The sequence below is a fragment of the Carcharodon carcharias genome, chromosome 7, assembly GCF_017639515.1.
Source record: "Carcharodon carcharias isolate sCarCar2 chromosome 7, sCarCar2.pri, whole genome shotgun sequence".
In the NCBI taxonomy this organism is placed as follows: Eukaryota; Metazoa; Chordata; class Chondrichthyes; order Lamniformes; family Lamnidae; genus Carcharodon; species Carcharodon carcharias.
In genome coordinates, this window is record NC_054473.1 from 118,566,790 (window position 1) to 118,582,238 (window position 15,449).

General features: G+C 44.1%; 1 protein-coding gene across 6 annotated transcripts in view; it reads right to left on the minus strand.

Annotated features, from left to right (window-relative positions):
* kifc3 (kinesin family member C3) overlaps positions 1 to 15,449 on the minus strand; it is a 54,649-nt gene that overhangs the window by 13,643 nt on the left and 25,557 nt on the right. For 5 of the 6 annotated variants that reach the window (XM_041192242.1, XM_041192245.1, XM_041192243.1 and 2 more), the window contains 12 exons: positions 13,409 to 13,570; positions 12,942 to 13,007; positions 12,693 to 12,833; positions 8,453 to 8,644; positions 5,517 to 5,690; positions 5,083 to 5,230; positions 4,642 to 4,772; positions 4,145 to 4,256; positions 3,754 to 3,935; positions 2,272 to 2,376; positions 1,459 to 1,589; positions 1,265 to 1,312 (listed from right to left, as the gene is read on the minus strand). In XM_041192242.1, the coding sequence (XP_041048176.1) occupies positions 1,265 to 1,312; positions 1,459 to 1,589; positions 2,272 to 2,376; positions 3,754 to 3,935; positions 4,145 to 4,256; positions 4,642 to 4,772; positions 5,083 to 5,230; positions 5,517 to 5,690; positions 8,453 to 8,644; positions 12,693 to 12,833; positions 12,942 to 13,007; positions 13,409 to 13,507 (1,529 nt within the window). In that variant the 5' untranslated portion in view covers positions 13,508 to 13,570. The remainder of the gene's footprint in view (positions 1 to 1,264; positions 1,313 to 1,458; positions 1,590 to 2,271; positions 2,377 to 3,753; positions 3,936 to 4,144; positions 4,257 to 4,641; positions 4,773 to 5,082; positions 5,231 to 5,516; positions 5,691 to 8,452; positions 8,645 to 12,692; positions 12,834 to 12,941; positions 13,008 to 13,408; positions 13,571 to 15,449) is intronic. The other variant, XM_041192246.1, reaches the window with a different exon arrangement.

Consider the following 15,449-nt stretch of genomic DNA (forward strand, 5'->3'; position numbering starts at 1 on the left):
GATTTCAGAAAACATTGACCACATCTCCACTGATACTGAGCTGAATGGCCATCCAACCAGGTCAGTATTGAAACAGATTGCATTTCTAGGGAAACAGTTGGTTATGAACAACAAAGGTATCTGCTAATAAGCAAACACAATTACAGAAGCAGCAAGTGATCAACTACAACCCATCCTTTTTAGTTCCATGATTAACCCATGCCAGCCCTGGCACGATCCACTCTCGGATTTATCACCTTCAGGTATCGACAGTGAAGAAATTTGCTGAAATTTGAAGATCAAAGGTCAATGCAGCTGCAGGAGAGGGCAGAGGTAGCAAGAATAAGGGGAGATACGAGTAGAATAGAGAAACACTTACCTTTTAAGGTTGAAGAAAGCAGCAAGGGAGTTGGACCAGGGAAATGAAACTGTCCGGATTGGGGATTCCCTCAGGCCAGCGAAGGGAAATGCACCATTCAGTAATGGGATGAAACCATAGAGAAAACAGGGCTTGCTCTTTGTGGTGTCAGCTGATCTCAGTCTAGGCAGTAAAAGGAGTGCTACAGTTGTGCTCAAATAGATTTACGGCTTGCAGGAGGCAGGGAATCCTGTTCCTTATAGATATCCACTCTCATTTACTGAGAAGTGGATATTTTTATAGACAACACTGGACTTCCCAAGATGAATGAATCTCTCTCAACAACCATCTAGGATCTGACATGAAGGAAGATGGTTTTCCTCCTGTGGAGAGCAGTAAAGAAGGGAGAAGAATTTCCCTTCTGGGTCACTAAAGGACTCAACTGGTACAGGTCCTGCAGCAGTTCCAAAGAACGCCCTGCCAGAAATACTGAACTTTTACCCCCATTTAGTGCGATCATGTTACATCACTCAAGATCTCCTCTTCATCACCTGCACTCTGAACTCTCAAATGATTGGGGGGGGAGGGGGGGCGTAGTGGGAGGGGCTCATGGAATAGGGGAGTGGGGAAATGTGGGGGAATGTTGCAACTAGGACAACCAAGAGATTCAGTGACCCAAGCTTCCAGTCACAGTGTCGGCAGCTACAGATAGATCTTCAGAAAAATGGAGTGAAGGAAATGGGGTCTAAAGTAACCTCCTAAGACCGGCAAGGAATAGACATAGCACAGCTAAACAGTTTGGAAAAACTGAATTAGAAAGGCTCACAGTTTTTCTTTAATATAAAGAGAAGTCAACTCTGCAGCCATGCTAAGCATTGTACCAATCACCACCCATGCACCTCCCACCAGAATGCAAGTATTAGTAACCTCATAGTTAGATCCTCAATCTTCTGGGGGTCAGACCCCAGCAGGTCTCTATAAAAAGAGAAAATACTACTATTAGCAGCCACATCCATATATTATCCCTGTAATTTAACGTGCCAACATGTGGAAAGCAGTTTTCCATTGCAAGGTAGTGGCTGAAACTGCCGCAGTTTAAGTGGTGTTAAAGGTGCACGTACCTGAGCGTTTCATTGTAGATCTCAGCCATGCTGACAGTGATGGTCAGGTCCCAGTCTGCTGACCTCTCCGCCACTTCACCAAACAGGAGCCGCAGAGCCCGCTGGTTGATTCCAGGATCTTCGGGTGAACCCTGGAGAAATGAAGGTTATGGTTATGATTCATCAATGTTAAATGCCTGTGCACACTTGGCTGGGAGGAAAGGCATCTTTCTACGCCCCACATATTGGGCAGAATTTACTGGCAAAATGGCTGAGAAGGGAAAGTACAGAAAGGAGGCAATCCCATGAACAAACAGGAAACCTGATTTTATACAAGAACTCCGTTATGAAACGTGGACACTGTTGAGAAGGACAACGTTAGACATCCTGGTTCAAAGACTGCTGCTCAGGACTCTGATTATTCCGGTGCTCCTGTTAGTGAAAGGGCTTGAAGACCCTTTTGAGGAAGAGGTAGCTGATAATAGCAGGGTTCTTCCAGAAGTATAACAGAGACTGAAGGAGCCCATTTGCAAGCTCAGGCAATTTCTAGCTCTTGAGTTGGTGATACCAGGTAAGTAAGTGTTGGTTACTGGAGCTGTGAGATACTCTTATCCTTCGCATTCACATCAGCTAACATAACATTGCGGAGTTTGGGAAGTCTGTATATGAATTGGATTGGAAAGGCAGGCCAGTTTTTTTTTAAAAAGTACCATTTGATCCCCATACCCTCAAACTGCCCTGGAAAATATCCGATAAATACTCGAGTTTCCTGACTCTGTGAAAGTGTTTATCCATTTAAAAAAGAAACCACAAGACTGCCATTAAAAACCCTACCTCCATAGTATACGTCTTGCCAGAGCCAGTTTGCCCATATGCAAATATACAGACGTTGTACCCATCAATACAGGATGTGATGAGGGCCTGGACCTCTTGGAATATCTGAGGGTTAAAAAAAAAACAAGACTAAGGGACATTTAGAATTCTGACAGTTTCACATTTTTACAAGACACAAGCCTAGATGTTAAACTAATCAACCTCCACAACAAAGCTTAGCTGTTAGTCTACTTTTCTCTCTCCCTGGCCCGAGAGGTTTGAACCTACATTTGGGGATTATGAGTACCACCTCAATCAGCTTCGGTGAGTTGGACACAAACTTGCAAAGGGCGAGAATGAGCCCAAGCAATGTGAATTTGGAGGAAGATACGTACAATTTAACATAGAAACAAAGAAAATAGGAGAAGGAGTAGGTCATTTGGCCCTTTGAGCCTGCTCCACCATTCAATATGATCATGGCTGATCCTCAATTTCAACACCTTATTCCCGCACTCTCCCTATATCCCTTGACACCTTTAGAGCCCAGAAATTTGACTTGAAGTGAATGAATCCAAAGCAAAGGATCAGCTGATCCAACAACCACAAACTAAACCAACACAAATGTCACCCACTCGGCCTGAGCCCGGACAGTGTTGGGAAGAGATGGGATCTTTGACTGGTTCAGGTATGTTCATTTTAGTCAGCGCACCCTACATAAAACTGTTAATAGTCTTCCTACCACACAAAATTATGTCCATGTCGAGACTCGCATTTACGTTGCATTGCATTACTATCAGAAATACCAAAAGGGCTTCATTGGCTACGAATTACTTTGAAAGTATAAATCACTGTTCTGTAAGTAAATGGGATAGCCATTTTGCACACAGCAAGATTCCACAAACAACATTGAGACAGGTGACTAGTTTTGATGGTGTTGGTGGAACGTCAATCATGATATTCCAAAAAAAATACTTCAGTGCAGGAATTACAATTGTAGTGATAAAACTAGCTTTTAAACATGAAGAAAAAAACACACAATTGGTTGAGCAAATAATCAGGTTATCAACATTAAACACCTGAGAAACTTGGACTATTTTCCCCACAAAAAGGCGAAAGGAAACAGGGAAACAATGTCGTGCAGTTTTACATGCCCTTGATTCTCAGGACATAAACTAATAAAAATAAATTCAAAATAGACAGTGGATCTTAGCTGAAAAGTTTATCCAAAAAAAATTAAGCATTTATTAACTGAAGTTTTCTTCACATTATCAATAATGCTACAACAGACCCAGAAATAAAGATTGATTCCTACATTGGTCAATAACTTCATTATTGTATCATGTGACAATGATGGTAGATGGTCAACTAGATGAAACTTGATTGTTTCTCATCTCACAATTCCTACAAACTGACCCATTTTATTACTTATATCTTTTACTAGCCACTGCCTTGCACTAGATCCCAGTGAGTAACGATCACAAATCACATGTTATGATCACTTACATCTGCCTGCAACGCATGCGGTTGGAAGACTTTATCTAGCTCAAACATGGAGGTTTTGCCACGGTGCGACACATATAGAACAGCATCATCATCATTGTCGAAGGAAATTATATTTCTGGTGTCGGGTCCAGTGCCATCGTCCTGGTTTACAGGCCGAACCCTGCACAATACACGGATATTCCCTGAAGAAACAGTGGGAAGGAGGTGTCAAAAAAGTGGAATAAGGGGTGTCAAGGAAGTCAAGTCAGCTCTTAACAACCATCTCTCTTCCCTACAGCAGGCATTGTGTGCCGTTGACTGCTAGTTTCAGACCGATGTCTCCTACCCACAGTTATTGTACACAAAGGCTGCTGAACGAAGAGCTCTCCAAGTGCTTTGAGGGTAGACTCACCTCGGAGCCGTACCAGTTCATTGTGGCACTTCTTCCGAAGCTGCATCTCTCGCTTGTACTTGTGCAGCAGATCCTGATTTGTTTTCTGCGCTTCCTCCACTGCCTGGTAGATCTAGAAAGAAAAGAAAGCCTTGCGTTTGCTTAATGCCTTTTGCAACCTCAGGATGTTCCAAAGCGTTTTACAGCTAACAAAGTACTTTTGAAGTGTAGTTGCTGTTGTAATATAGGAAACATAACAGCCTATCAGTACACAAAGGTAGGTAAATGCACACTCTTTTGCCAAGTAGTTTGACCTCATAGGTGTATGGCTGATCCACTAAAAAGGGTTATCACCATAGCAGGCGGAACATAAAGATGGTCAGTCCCTTAACCATGTTCAGGTTGCACTGACCATCAGCAATGAGCTTCTTGCATTCTCACACGATGGTGACACACCCCGCTTCTCCCACTCTACTTTCTTAGTGAATGTTGCCATACTTTGTGGGAAAGCATCTCACCTCCCTCTTCGTCTGGTTGACAGCATCCTGCAGCAGACATGGAAAATCCCGGACGTGATTCTTTAGGCAGTTGTAATCACTGGTTAGAGTCTTTAGGGCTGGTTGGATGGAGAGGAGGTTCATTCGAACACCTGCAGGGAAAGATGAGAGGTTCAACACAGTGGAAAGCCCCTCAGCTTTCCCCATAGTCTAGCATTGATATACATCCAGCAGACCTCACATTGGGCCTTCACTCACTACATCCTAATGTGCTCCAATTCCAATCTGACCCTGCTCATAACCACAATATTCCATCCAGTTTATTTCAAGTCTACAAGGTCTTCACACACAACAGATGAGCTAAGTTGTGTCACACATTACTATTCACATATTGCTCACAGACCCCATTAAATGCCTTTTCTTTAGGCCAATCCCATGCACTGCCTTTTCTGCATCACCTACCATTCAGATTCTCGTGCACATTTTTCATTTCAGTTCGGGCTTGCAGGAAGACCTCTTCAATGGCCTGGTTCTTCTCATCTTCCATTGCTTGAAATGCCTCAAGCATCTCCCCTCGTGTCCGCTCAAGTTCTGCTTCATACATCATGATCTGCAGTTTAGAGCAAGTGTCATTGCCAAGGAGTAGGCCTAGGACCTTCTACACAATCAATAGTACAGAGAGGGCATCTACTTAGCAAGTGAATTTCAAGTTGATACAGTGTAGCTGAGTTAGCGTTCACCCTACTAGAGAGATTAACAAGATATCTAAGTAACTTCGCACGTTCTCAGCTATAGTTCAAGATTAACCTCATCAGTGCCTGAAGTAATAATAGATAACCAGTTATTGGAGTTTCATTAATGTTAGTGAAAATGAATAGATGATGCCCTGGACTTGCCTGAGCTTGGAGCTGGGCTGATGTTCGCCAGGAGTCCTGAAGCTGTTGTTCCTGCTCAGTCAGCAGCCGGCTCTGGATAGCAATCTGCTCCTGAAGGTAATGATTCCTGGCCTGGGCTTCATCCAAATCCTGCTTTGTCCTTGACGACTCAACTTCCACTTTTTTGGTAATATACTACAGAGTTTAAAAATAAGGTTATTGATCTGTATGTTCACCAAACCCAGACTCAATGCCAAAACATTCACATTTCCCCACCCAGCCAGTCAACACAGACATAGATGCCTGCAGAGTACACAGCATTGCCAAGCTCTAGATGGGTGGGGAATTTTCAGCCATAAAAAGATCTTGTACATTATTGATATTGTGAAGATCTAAAATTAGCACAGAGCTCTCTTTGCTCGACAGAATGAGAATAATGGCAGCTGAGGTTAACAAGAGAGGGTGAAGAGGAGGAAGATGATGGAAGGAAAGTATTTTCTGATGGACTGCTTGACTGGATATCCATAAGTTACAGGTCAGAGCTTGACTAGATCATACTGTGATCATATTAGCTTGTAGCAGCAAGAGGTCGCAGTAAGCTAGTGACTGCTTCAGAAGGTTAAACTTAATTGGTGAGGGGACGGGGGTAGGGAAGATTGCTGAGGTGGAGGCAAGAGAGTAATATCGGGTAGAGTAATTCCTCCAGGAGCAACAATAATTAAACAGAGGAAAAAGAATTAACACCTAATAGCCTTAGGGGTTTGTCGTGAGGTAAAATATTATTCTGAGAGTCAGGCACCTCCCAAAACTCAAGTTCAGACAAAGTCAGACATTGTTCTCTACCCCCTCCCATTTCTCCTTATTGAAAGGTCTTTTCACAGAGCTCAGTACCTACTGAAGGTGGTGCAAAATCTTGAACGTAAGAGAGGGTGGTGAAAAACTGAGGGTTATGGACATTCTGCAGGCATGTTAACTGCTCAGTGGTAGAAATCTGTCCGGAGTCAGGAGGTTGTGGGTTCAAGCGCCACAGTAGTGATTTGAACATATAATCCAGGCTGACACTCCAGTGTAGCACAGAGTGTGCTGCACTGTCAGGGGTACGGATGAGAAGTTAAGTTGAGGGCCTGCATGCTAACTCAGCTGAAATTAAAAGGTCCCATGGTGCTATTTTCAGAAGTGACAGTGGAGTTTTCTCTGGTGTCCTATACAGTATTTATCCTTTATTACTAAAATAGATTATCTGGTCATTGCCATTTTGGTGTTTGCGGGAGCTTTGTGCGCAAACTGGCTGCTTTGCTTCCTACATTACAACAGTGACTACACTTCAATAGAACAAAGTGCTATAAAGTGCTTTGGGATGTCCTGAGGTTGCGAAAGGCCTTATAGAAATGCAAGTTCTTTCTATTTTAATCTCTTCCACTAAAACCTAGGTATAACCTCTCTTTAAAAATACTAACTCCTGACTCTGGTTGAAAGTTGCACAATGCAATGTTCATTGCACAATGAACACAATGTCATCAAAAGGCACCCGCAAGCCAAGATTCCCTCTTTGCCAGTACCAGAACACTTAAGCCAGAATTTTCGGTTCAGCGAGTGGAGGCGGGGCTCGCTTGCCAAGGTGTAAAATGATGCACGGTGATGTTGGGTGTGCCTTCCAGCGTCACCATGCATCATTTAGGTTTTCAGTTCAGCGGGTATGCAGCTGAGTCGTCTGCGTGCCCGCTGAACTGTCAAAAGCCTATTAAGGCCATTTAAAAATTAATTAAACTAATAAACTGAGCTGCCCATCAACCTTAAGATTGGCGGGCAGGTGAAGAGCCCAGGCAGCCTTCGTATTTTTCATGGAACCTCATCCAAGGGTGGGATGAGGTTTCATGAAGTGTTTATAAATTGAATAAAAATTATCAAAATTCATTGACATGTCCCAGCTCATGTGACACTGAGCTGGGACATGTCAATGAATTTTTATAAAAAATTTTATTCAATTTATAAACACTTAGTCTTAAAACTTTTTCTTTTATCTATTTAAATTTTTTAAATTTAAACTAATCTCCCTGAGGCACCTCTGTGCCTCGGAGATTTCTGCGCTCTTTCGCGCTTGTGAACTAGCGCAGGCCCTGACTCAGGGAACCCCACTGCCCCCACCTCCCCCCTCCCCTGGTCCGCACAGGGAGCACTCAGCGCTTCCGGGTGCGTGTCAAGCTGGGCGGGCCTTAATTGGCCCACCCACATAAAACGGCGGTGCGGACCCGACCAGGGGCACTGATTGGGTCTGCACCCACTCTCGCACAGCACCCCCAACGGAGGGCAAATTCTACCCTTGGTGTGAAGCTCAAATGCCACCGATGAGTTCATGGCTACAGATATGAAAACGCCACACTTGCACTAACACATCGGACTCTGGCCCTCACTCATTCCCCTGTAACACCAACAGGACCCAGCCTGAGGAAGTGGATTTGCAGGGACTGAGGACCCAGGTGGCGGTAATTGAGGGGCTGCACATTTAGCCCAGGCTCCAGTTATAGAGACTGTCTGTATTCCAGCCTCTAGTACACAGGCAGTGTGCGCAAAGCTTTCTCAAACCTGTATTAACATTGAATTAACAAGCAACATGGCCCAGTCTGCTGAGTTTCCCCATGTTGCTACAGTCAGTGCGGGTGCTGTTGTGGATCCAGTACAGGAAGTGCTGCCCCTAGAGTTGCGGTGTCAACAAATTCTGCCTTTTAAAAACAAAAACGAAATACAGAACCAAGCAGAAATCAGTGCCACTCAGCGCGCACACTCTGCCGCACAATGTGGCTTAAGCTAATGTGTTATGCACTTTTAAAAAATATATTAGAGACTAACAATACTCACAATATCCAACCCAACTTGTTGCACATTCATAAAGTCTGATGCTCCAACCCAATGGCTCCACTTCCTTGCTGAGCTGGTTTAGAAAGCACAATTACTTTTACCTTAACTGATGGTGTGGGCTGCTTGGCTAGGGCTAAATGGCAGTCCCTGATCCGTTTATTCAGCCTCTCCTCCCTTTCAGTCTTTTCCTGAAGGACATCTTTGAGATGCTGCTCCAGTTCGGCCAGGAGCTGCGTCTTCTCTCCCAGTTCCAACTGCAGGTCAGTTGTTTGTTCTCGCAACTGTGCGTTCTCCTGCGGCAGGGATCAGAACACAGGATGTGTTTAAACTCTGGAGATCAAAAGAGAAGCCTGCCCACATATCCCTCAGAAATGTTATGCTCACTTCCCTCTTCAGTTGTTATTGGAATTGTGGCACATTTCTATATTTTCTGATTTTATACATGTTAACAATGTGCTGCTACCAACAATGACAGCAGGTGCCAATAATCAGACAGGAAGGTCAGAACGTGTCAACAGCAATAGATTGAAGCATAGTTGTTTCATTGTTAACATCGAGCAAGGGAAAATGCTTTTCATATTTTACCTGGGTGCGACTGCAGAGGCCGGGATCAATGATCAACTGGTTGCAGCCTCCACTGCACCTGATCCTCACCTCCACCTTTGTGGCATCTTTGGAATTCTTTACCTCGGAGCCAGCCTCGGAGAATGCTCAATGAGTGCATTCAAGGCTGAGATCGTTCAGGCTGTAAGGAACTCGCGGGATATAGGAATGGGGCAGGCAAGTGGAGTTGAAGTAGAACTCCAGCCATGATTTTATTAAAGGGTGGAGCAGGCTCAAGGAGCCAAAAGGCTTACTCCAGCTCCTATTTCATATACTGGGTGGGATTTTCTAACCCCATCCATACCAGGATTGCCCAGTTCCGCCCAAAGCCAATGGAATTTTCACTGGGTTGCCGACTCTCCCACAGCGGGTCCCGCCACGACAGGACCAGAAAATCCCGGCCATTCTCATATGTACACAGGTTCCAGGCTGATCCAGCTTTCCGTAACCAATGGAAACAAGGCCAGATTTCCTTCCCTCTTGTTCCAGGAAAAACAGTCAACTTACTTCTCCAGGCTCCCTGATTTACTGCTAGCAGGGATCGATAAACAAACTCCACTCAAGAACACTTACACCGATTGGTCTGCTGCTTAGTTAACACAGATTGCAGGAGGTCTCCAGGTTTGATTTATATTCTACAGAGAGATAGCATCTCCGTTGACATCCAGCTGAGATCAGCTATGACTGGCTTCTACACCCAGACTTTGGTTGGTTGAGAAATGAAAATTGCCAGCCGGTGTTTCTGCTCATCAGCAACCCCTGCCAGTGAGTGCAAGTGTACACCCAGTAGGTGATAGCAGAATCACATTCCACTTCTCCTCATCTCTAGACCCACACAAGAGGAGTATATGAATTGTAGCCCAGTGAGAAATCTGCAATGGCAGGAGACATGGGGTCAAATACCTGTCTTTTCAGATTTCCCCTCCACTGAGCTCGTGAACAGAACCTCTGCTGCCGATCTCATCCTGCATAAAGCAATCAGGTGCTTGGCAGAGTTGAATCATAATAGAGGATCTGGACTTAGTCAGCATTCAACATTCCTAGGGAACGAACCAATATTTTTGAACACAAGGCACAAGAGCTGGGTCAGACTAGGCTAGTCAGAGTCGCAGGTTCAAGATCTGCAGTGTGAGGTAGCCATGGGGTTTGTAGACTTGATTATTCTGATAAACTGCAAGGTTCACTCTCCATTTCTCCTCAAGCCTCATTCATGTACTTTTGAGCATGCCAAATCTTTTAACAGTCCAATTTGTAAACTCACTTTTTACCCCAAAACTAAGTGATACTGTAGCTGTTCAGAGCTTCTCCTCCTGTTCTTGTGCTGGTCCCAAATAGTTTGGCAGAATATCAATTTAATTAAAAACTGAAAACTTACATTAACGAACAAAGATTGCTCCCAACTCAATTTTTAGACGTTAGGGGAACACCACTGCCTCACTCCCTGCTAAGATTAGATCATCCAAGCTTCAACTTACGTTGCTGTTCTTTCATCACTGATGGGTTAGCTGTTCTGGGTATTATCTAAATGGTGAGACATGGCAGAGCTGTGAGATGCAGAAGGATGAGGATGTCCTTGTGCATGAGTTCCAAAAGGCTAGTATGCAGACGCAGCAAGTAGTTCAGAAAGCAAATAGAATGTTATCGCTTATTGCAAGGGGAATTGAATACAAAAGTAGGGAGGTTATGCATGAGTTATGCAGGGCATCAGTGAGAGCACATTTGGAATACTGTGCACAGTATTGGTCTCCTTATTTAGGGAAGGATGTAAATGCGCTGGAAGCAGTTTAGAAAGGGTTTACTAGACTAATACCTGGAACGGGCAGGTTGTCTTATGAGGAAAGGTTGGAAAGACTAGGCTTGCATTCACAGGAGTTTAAAAGAGTAAAAGGCAACTTGATTGAACATATGATCCTAAGGGGTCTTGACAGGGTCAATGTGGAGAGGGTGTGTCCCCTTGTGGGAGAATTTAGTACTAGGGGCCACTGCTTAAATATAAGGGTCGCCCATTTAGAACAGAGATGAGGAGAAACTTTTTCCTCTTGGAGGGTTGAGTGCCTTTGGAACTGTCTTCCTCAAAAGGTGGTGGAAGCAGAGACTGCGAATACTTTTAAGGCAGAGATAGATAGAGTCTTGATAGGCAAGTGGGTGAAAGGTTATCCGGGGTAGGTAGGAACGTGAGGTTGATCAACCATGATCTTATTGAATGGTGGAGCAGGCTCGAGGAGCCAAGTGGCCTACTCTTGCTCCTAATTTGTATGTTCGTATGTATGTTCCTACTTTAATATCACTGTAGCAGCCATGTAGCCTGAGGCAACACAGGAAGGTGGCCCACCATCATATTACAGAATTGAAAAATTCAGAAGTTATGCTAAATCTGTGATTGAACCTTGGTCAGACTACAGAATTCTGTGTGCTATTTTGATCCCCATATTATACAAAGATAGAGGGTGCAGAGAAGGTTTACAAGGATGATACCAGAAACTCGTGGGTACACAAGTCAGGAAGGGATTTCAGACTGGGTCTCTTGCATCTTGAAAAAAGGCAGCTAAGAGGTGACCTAAGAGAGGTCTTTGAAATTAAGAAAGATTTTGATAGAGTGAATGCAGAGAATGTTTTCTCTTGTGGGGAAGACCATAACTAGAGGCCATCAAGTATAAGATAGTCATAAGGAAAGACAATAGGGAATTATTAAGAAACTTCTTTACCCAGAAAGTGGTGAGAATGTGGAACTTGCTACCACAGGTAGTGGTTGAAGCGATTAGTATAGATATATTTATGTAGCCTTCCCTTAAATGCATGAGGGAGTAGGGAATGGATGGTTACAATGATAGATTTAGATGAGGAAAGATGGGAGGAGGCTCGAGCGGAGCACAATCATCAGCATGGACTGGCTGAGCTGAATGGCTTGCTTCAATGCTGCATATCCTATGTAATCCTCTTCTCAAGGCATTATATAGGTGTTGCCTACAACTCGAGAATAAGTAAAGGAGCCCAGAATATTTCTCCGGTAGATTTGCGCATTGCAGCATGTAAGAGCAGGGTGAGAGTGAGTGAGTAGCGCCTTACCATTCCCTTCATCACTTTCCTCTCGGTATTGTGGGAGTGCCTGCACTACAAGGTGAAGCCAGCTCCTCAGCACAAGAGCAACTACGAATGGGCAATAATTGTCATCTTTGCCAGCAACATCCACAGCTCGAGAATGAGTTTAAGATAACTGCTCCCATCATACTCAACATATCCCAAGTGATCCAGTTTAATGGGCTCTGTGTCCTGTACCCAACCTCACTAGAGATATGGTAGCACCCAGCTTGGTGCTCACCTTGTAACCAAGAGATCAGCTGTGGCTCACTGATAGCATCCCAGCATTAGAGTGCATAATCTAGGCTGACTGATTTCTGAGAGAGTGCTGCACTGCCAGAGATGCTGTCTTTCAAATAAGATGTTACGTCAAGATTCTATTTGCCCTCTCAGGTAAATGTAAAACATTTTATGGCACTATTCGATGGGCAGGAGTCCTCCCCAGTGTCTCAGCCAATATTTATTCGTCACTCAACATCACCACATAAAGAAGATCTGGTCATTACCACATTGCTGTTTGAAGGACTATGCCATGCACAAACTGGCTGCCTCACTTCCTACAACAGTGACCACACTTCAAAAGAACTCCGACTGTGCCGATGCACTTGTGGGCAATCAGAGGTCACGAAAGGTGTTGTATAAATGCAAGATCTCTCTTACCTTGCTGTGCTCACAGTCGGTGCACCCAGACAGAGAGATCCGGAGCTGCTGCAGCTGAAGCTGGCAGCCATTTAATTCCTGCTTCAGTCGATCATTCTCCAGGACCAGTATTTCCAAATGCTTCTCCAGGTCGGTTGTGCCCTGTCATAGAGGCACAGATAATGAGATCCAATTGCCCATGGGTACACAAGCTCATGAACACAAGATTTTAACAAATGTCTGCTCATGGTAACAATACAGGGGTCTCACCAGCTCAGAGCACAGTCTGTTCAGTTCCTGCATCTGGTCAGACAGCTTCGCTTCCACCCCCTCGAGCTGTGGGCAAACACCAGGGGTTAGACGCACATACTCATCACAACGCTTCATGTATTGCCTGTTACTCACAAGAGTCAAATAGATGGATACCACGGGTTCAGGTGAGAACTACAGGCAGCTCTGTACTGAGACCCTGAACAGAGGCACCCGACTTCTAGGCAGCACTGCATGGCACTGACACACTCCAACCATGAGCAAGATGCAACTTGAACAATCTCCAAAACCAAAAGCCATCCTTTCAGAAACGTGGCCACTGGTTGAAACCCCGCATGCCATTAGCTCAGTAGCAGGCACAGCAATAACAGAGCAGATTAAACTTCCTTGAATTTGGCCCAGTTTGAGTTCTCCAGTCCTGTGCTCTCTTGTACCTCTCTCACCTTCTGCACACAGCGTCAGAATACCTGAGATTGCGAAGGGCTGCCCAGTGCTTGCCGCTGGGGCTCAGTCGTGTTCAGCTCCTCTTGAAGCCTCACTTTGTCTTCCTGCAGGCAGCTGATCATCTCGATGGTTGAATGACTTGGATAAATTTCCCCACTGAACAGGAGAGCCAGGAACTTCCCCACCTGGAGACAGAGAGAGGGAACTATCAACATTCCTCACAATGGTATAGACAAAGCAGACAATGCTGGAAATACCAAACAGATCAATCAGCATTTGCAAAAAGAGCTGGAGTCAATGCTTTGGGCATTAAACCTTCATAAGAGCTAGAGGTTACTAAAACTGAACTGTTCATGGTCTTGGATCTTTAGAAGTTACATGACCTGCCATATGAAGCTGGAATTAGGATGGCAACCACCCCTAAACCCTCCAGAATCATCTCCATAGTGGAGTAGAGGTCAGAACTACCAAATAGAACAGTTATGAGAACCAGCTGACTCTGCAGTAGATAAGAGTAAGGAAAGTAATTAGTTTATAAATAGAGGTTTACCACTGCCAGATTACAAAAGAACTCCCAACACAAACCTAGTCTGCGCTTGCTTTTAATCCTGGCAAAACATTTGACCTGAAGCCTCCTTACTTAGTTGATAAGATCACTTTACAGCTGACGGGAGTACACAAAGATTTCCATAGGAGTACCCTTCAGAGCTTTTGCAATGAAACCACAGCCCCTGTACCAAGTCGGAGATGCAAACGTAAAGCAGGGCCTGTAGCTGCCAACACCATCTTAAAACCAAAGCAGTACTGGGTGGTCGGGCTGCTTTCAGACTATTCCAAGATCAGAAACTGGAATCAACACCCAAAACACATTTGAAAACCTGTGAAACAGCAAGTATATCATTAAATACCTACACTTACAGGGCATTATACATTCAAACCCCCCCCCCCCAAGGCTCTCTGATCATCTACACCCTTCTTCTTGAAGTATATACTCCCATTTCATAATTTTCCTGCCAAATGGCATTATTTCACACTTAATCTACATTAAATTGTCTCTCTCACCCACCTTCCTGACATCTTTTACAACCCTTCTCACGATTTGCTCAACCACCTAATTTTGCATCGTCAGCAAATTGTGAAGATCGTTCCTAATTCAAATCATGGGGTAAACGCTAGCGGGCCAGCCCTGGCCCATGGAGTTCCAGCCTTCTACAATCAAAGCAACATCCAAGTAAAAACAGAAAATACTGGAAATACTCAGCAGATCTGGCAGTGCCTGTGAAGAAAGAAACCAAGTTAACATTTAGGTCAATGACCTTTGGTCAGAACAGTTCCGATTTTCAGCCACCGTAATATTTCACTTTTGGAAACTATTTACCCAAATTCTATTTCCGGTCAGTTCACTAACTGTCATGAAGCTATTAATGTATATATTATTGAAAAAATATTTTTCTTTTAAAATTGAGGTTTAGTCTGTGGGCGAATCTTAATTAGATTAAAGCCAGCTAGTCTGGGCACTTTGATATGTACTAGTTTTGAGATGTAAACAAGAGAGGTGGAGTGTATTTGCATTTTTTGAATAGACATTCAAAAAGTGGGGTGAAAACTGACACCTACCCAGCAGGTACCAAGCAATATGTTTATATTACTAATGAAATTGGTGCTATGAAAGGGGTTTTATTGTTAGAGAGGTTTAGTTCAGAGGTTGGTGATACAATGAGATTTACATTCAATGAGCTGTGCTAGGTATAAAACAAAAACAGAATTACCTGGAAAAACTCAGCAGGTCTGGCAGCATCGGCGGAGAAGAAAAGAGTTGACGTTTCGAGTCCTCATGACCCTTCGACAGAACTTGAGTTCGAGTCCAGGAAAGAGCTGAAATATAAGCTGGTTTAAGGTGTGTGTGTGGGGGGCGGAGAGATAGAGAGACAGAGAGGTGGAGGGGGTTGGTGTGGTTGTAGCGACAAACAAGCAGTGATAGAAGCAGATCATCAAAAGATGTCAACAACAATAGTACAATAGAACACATAGGTGTTAAAGTTAAAGTTGGTGATATTATCTAAA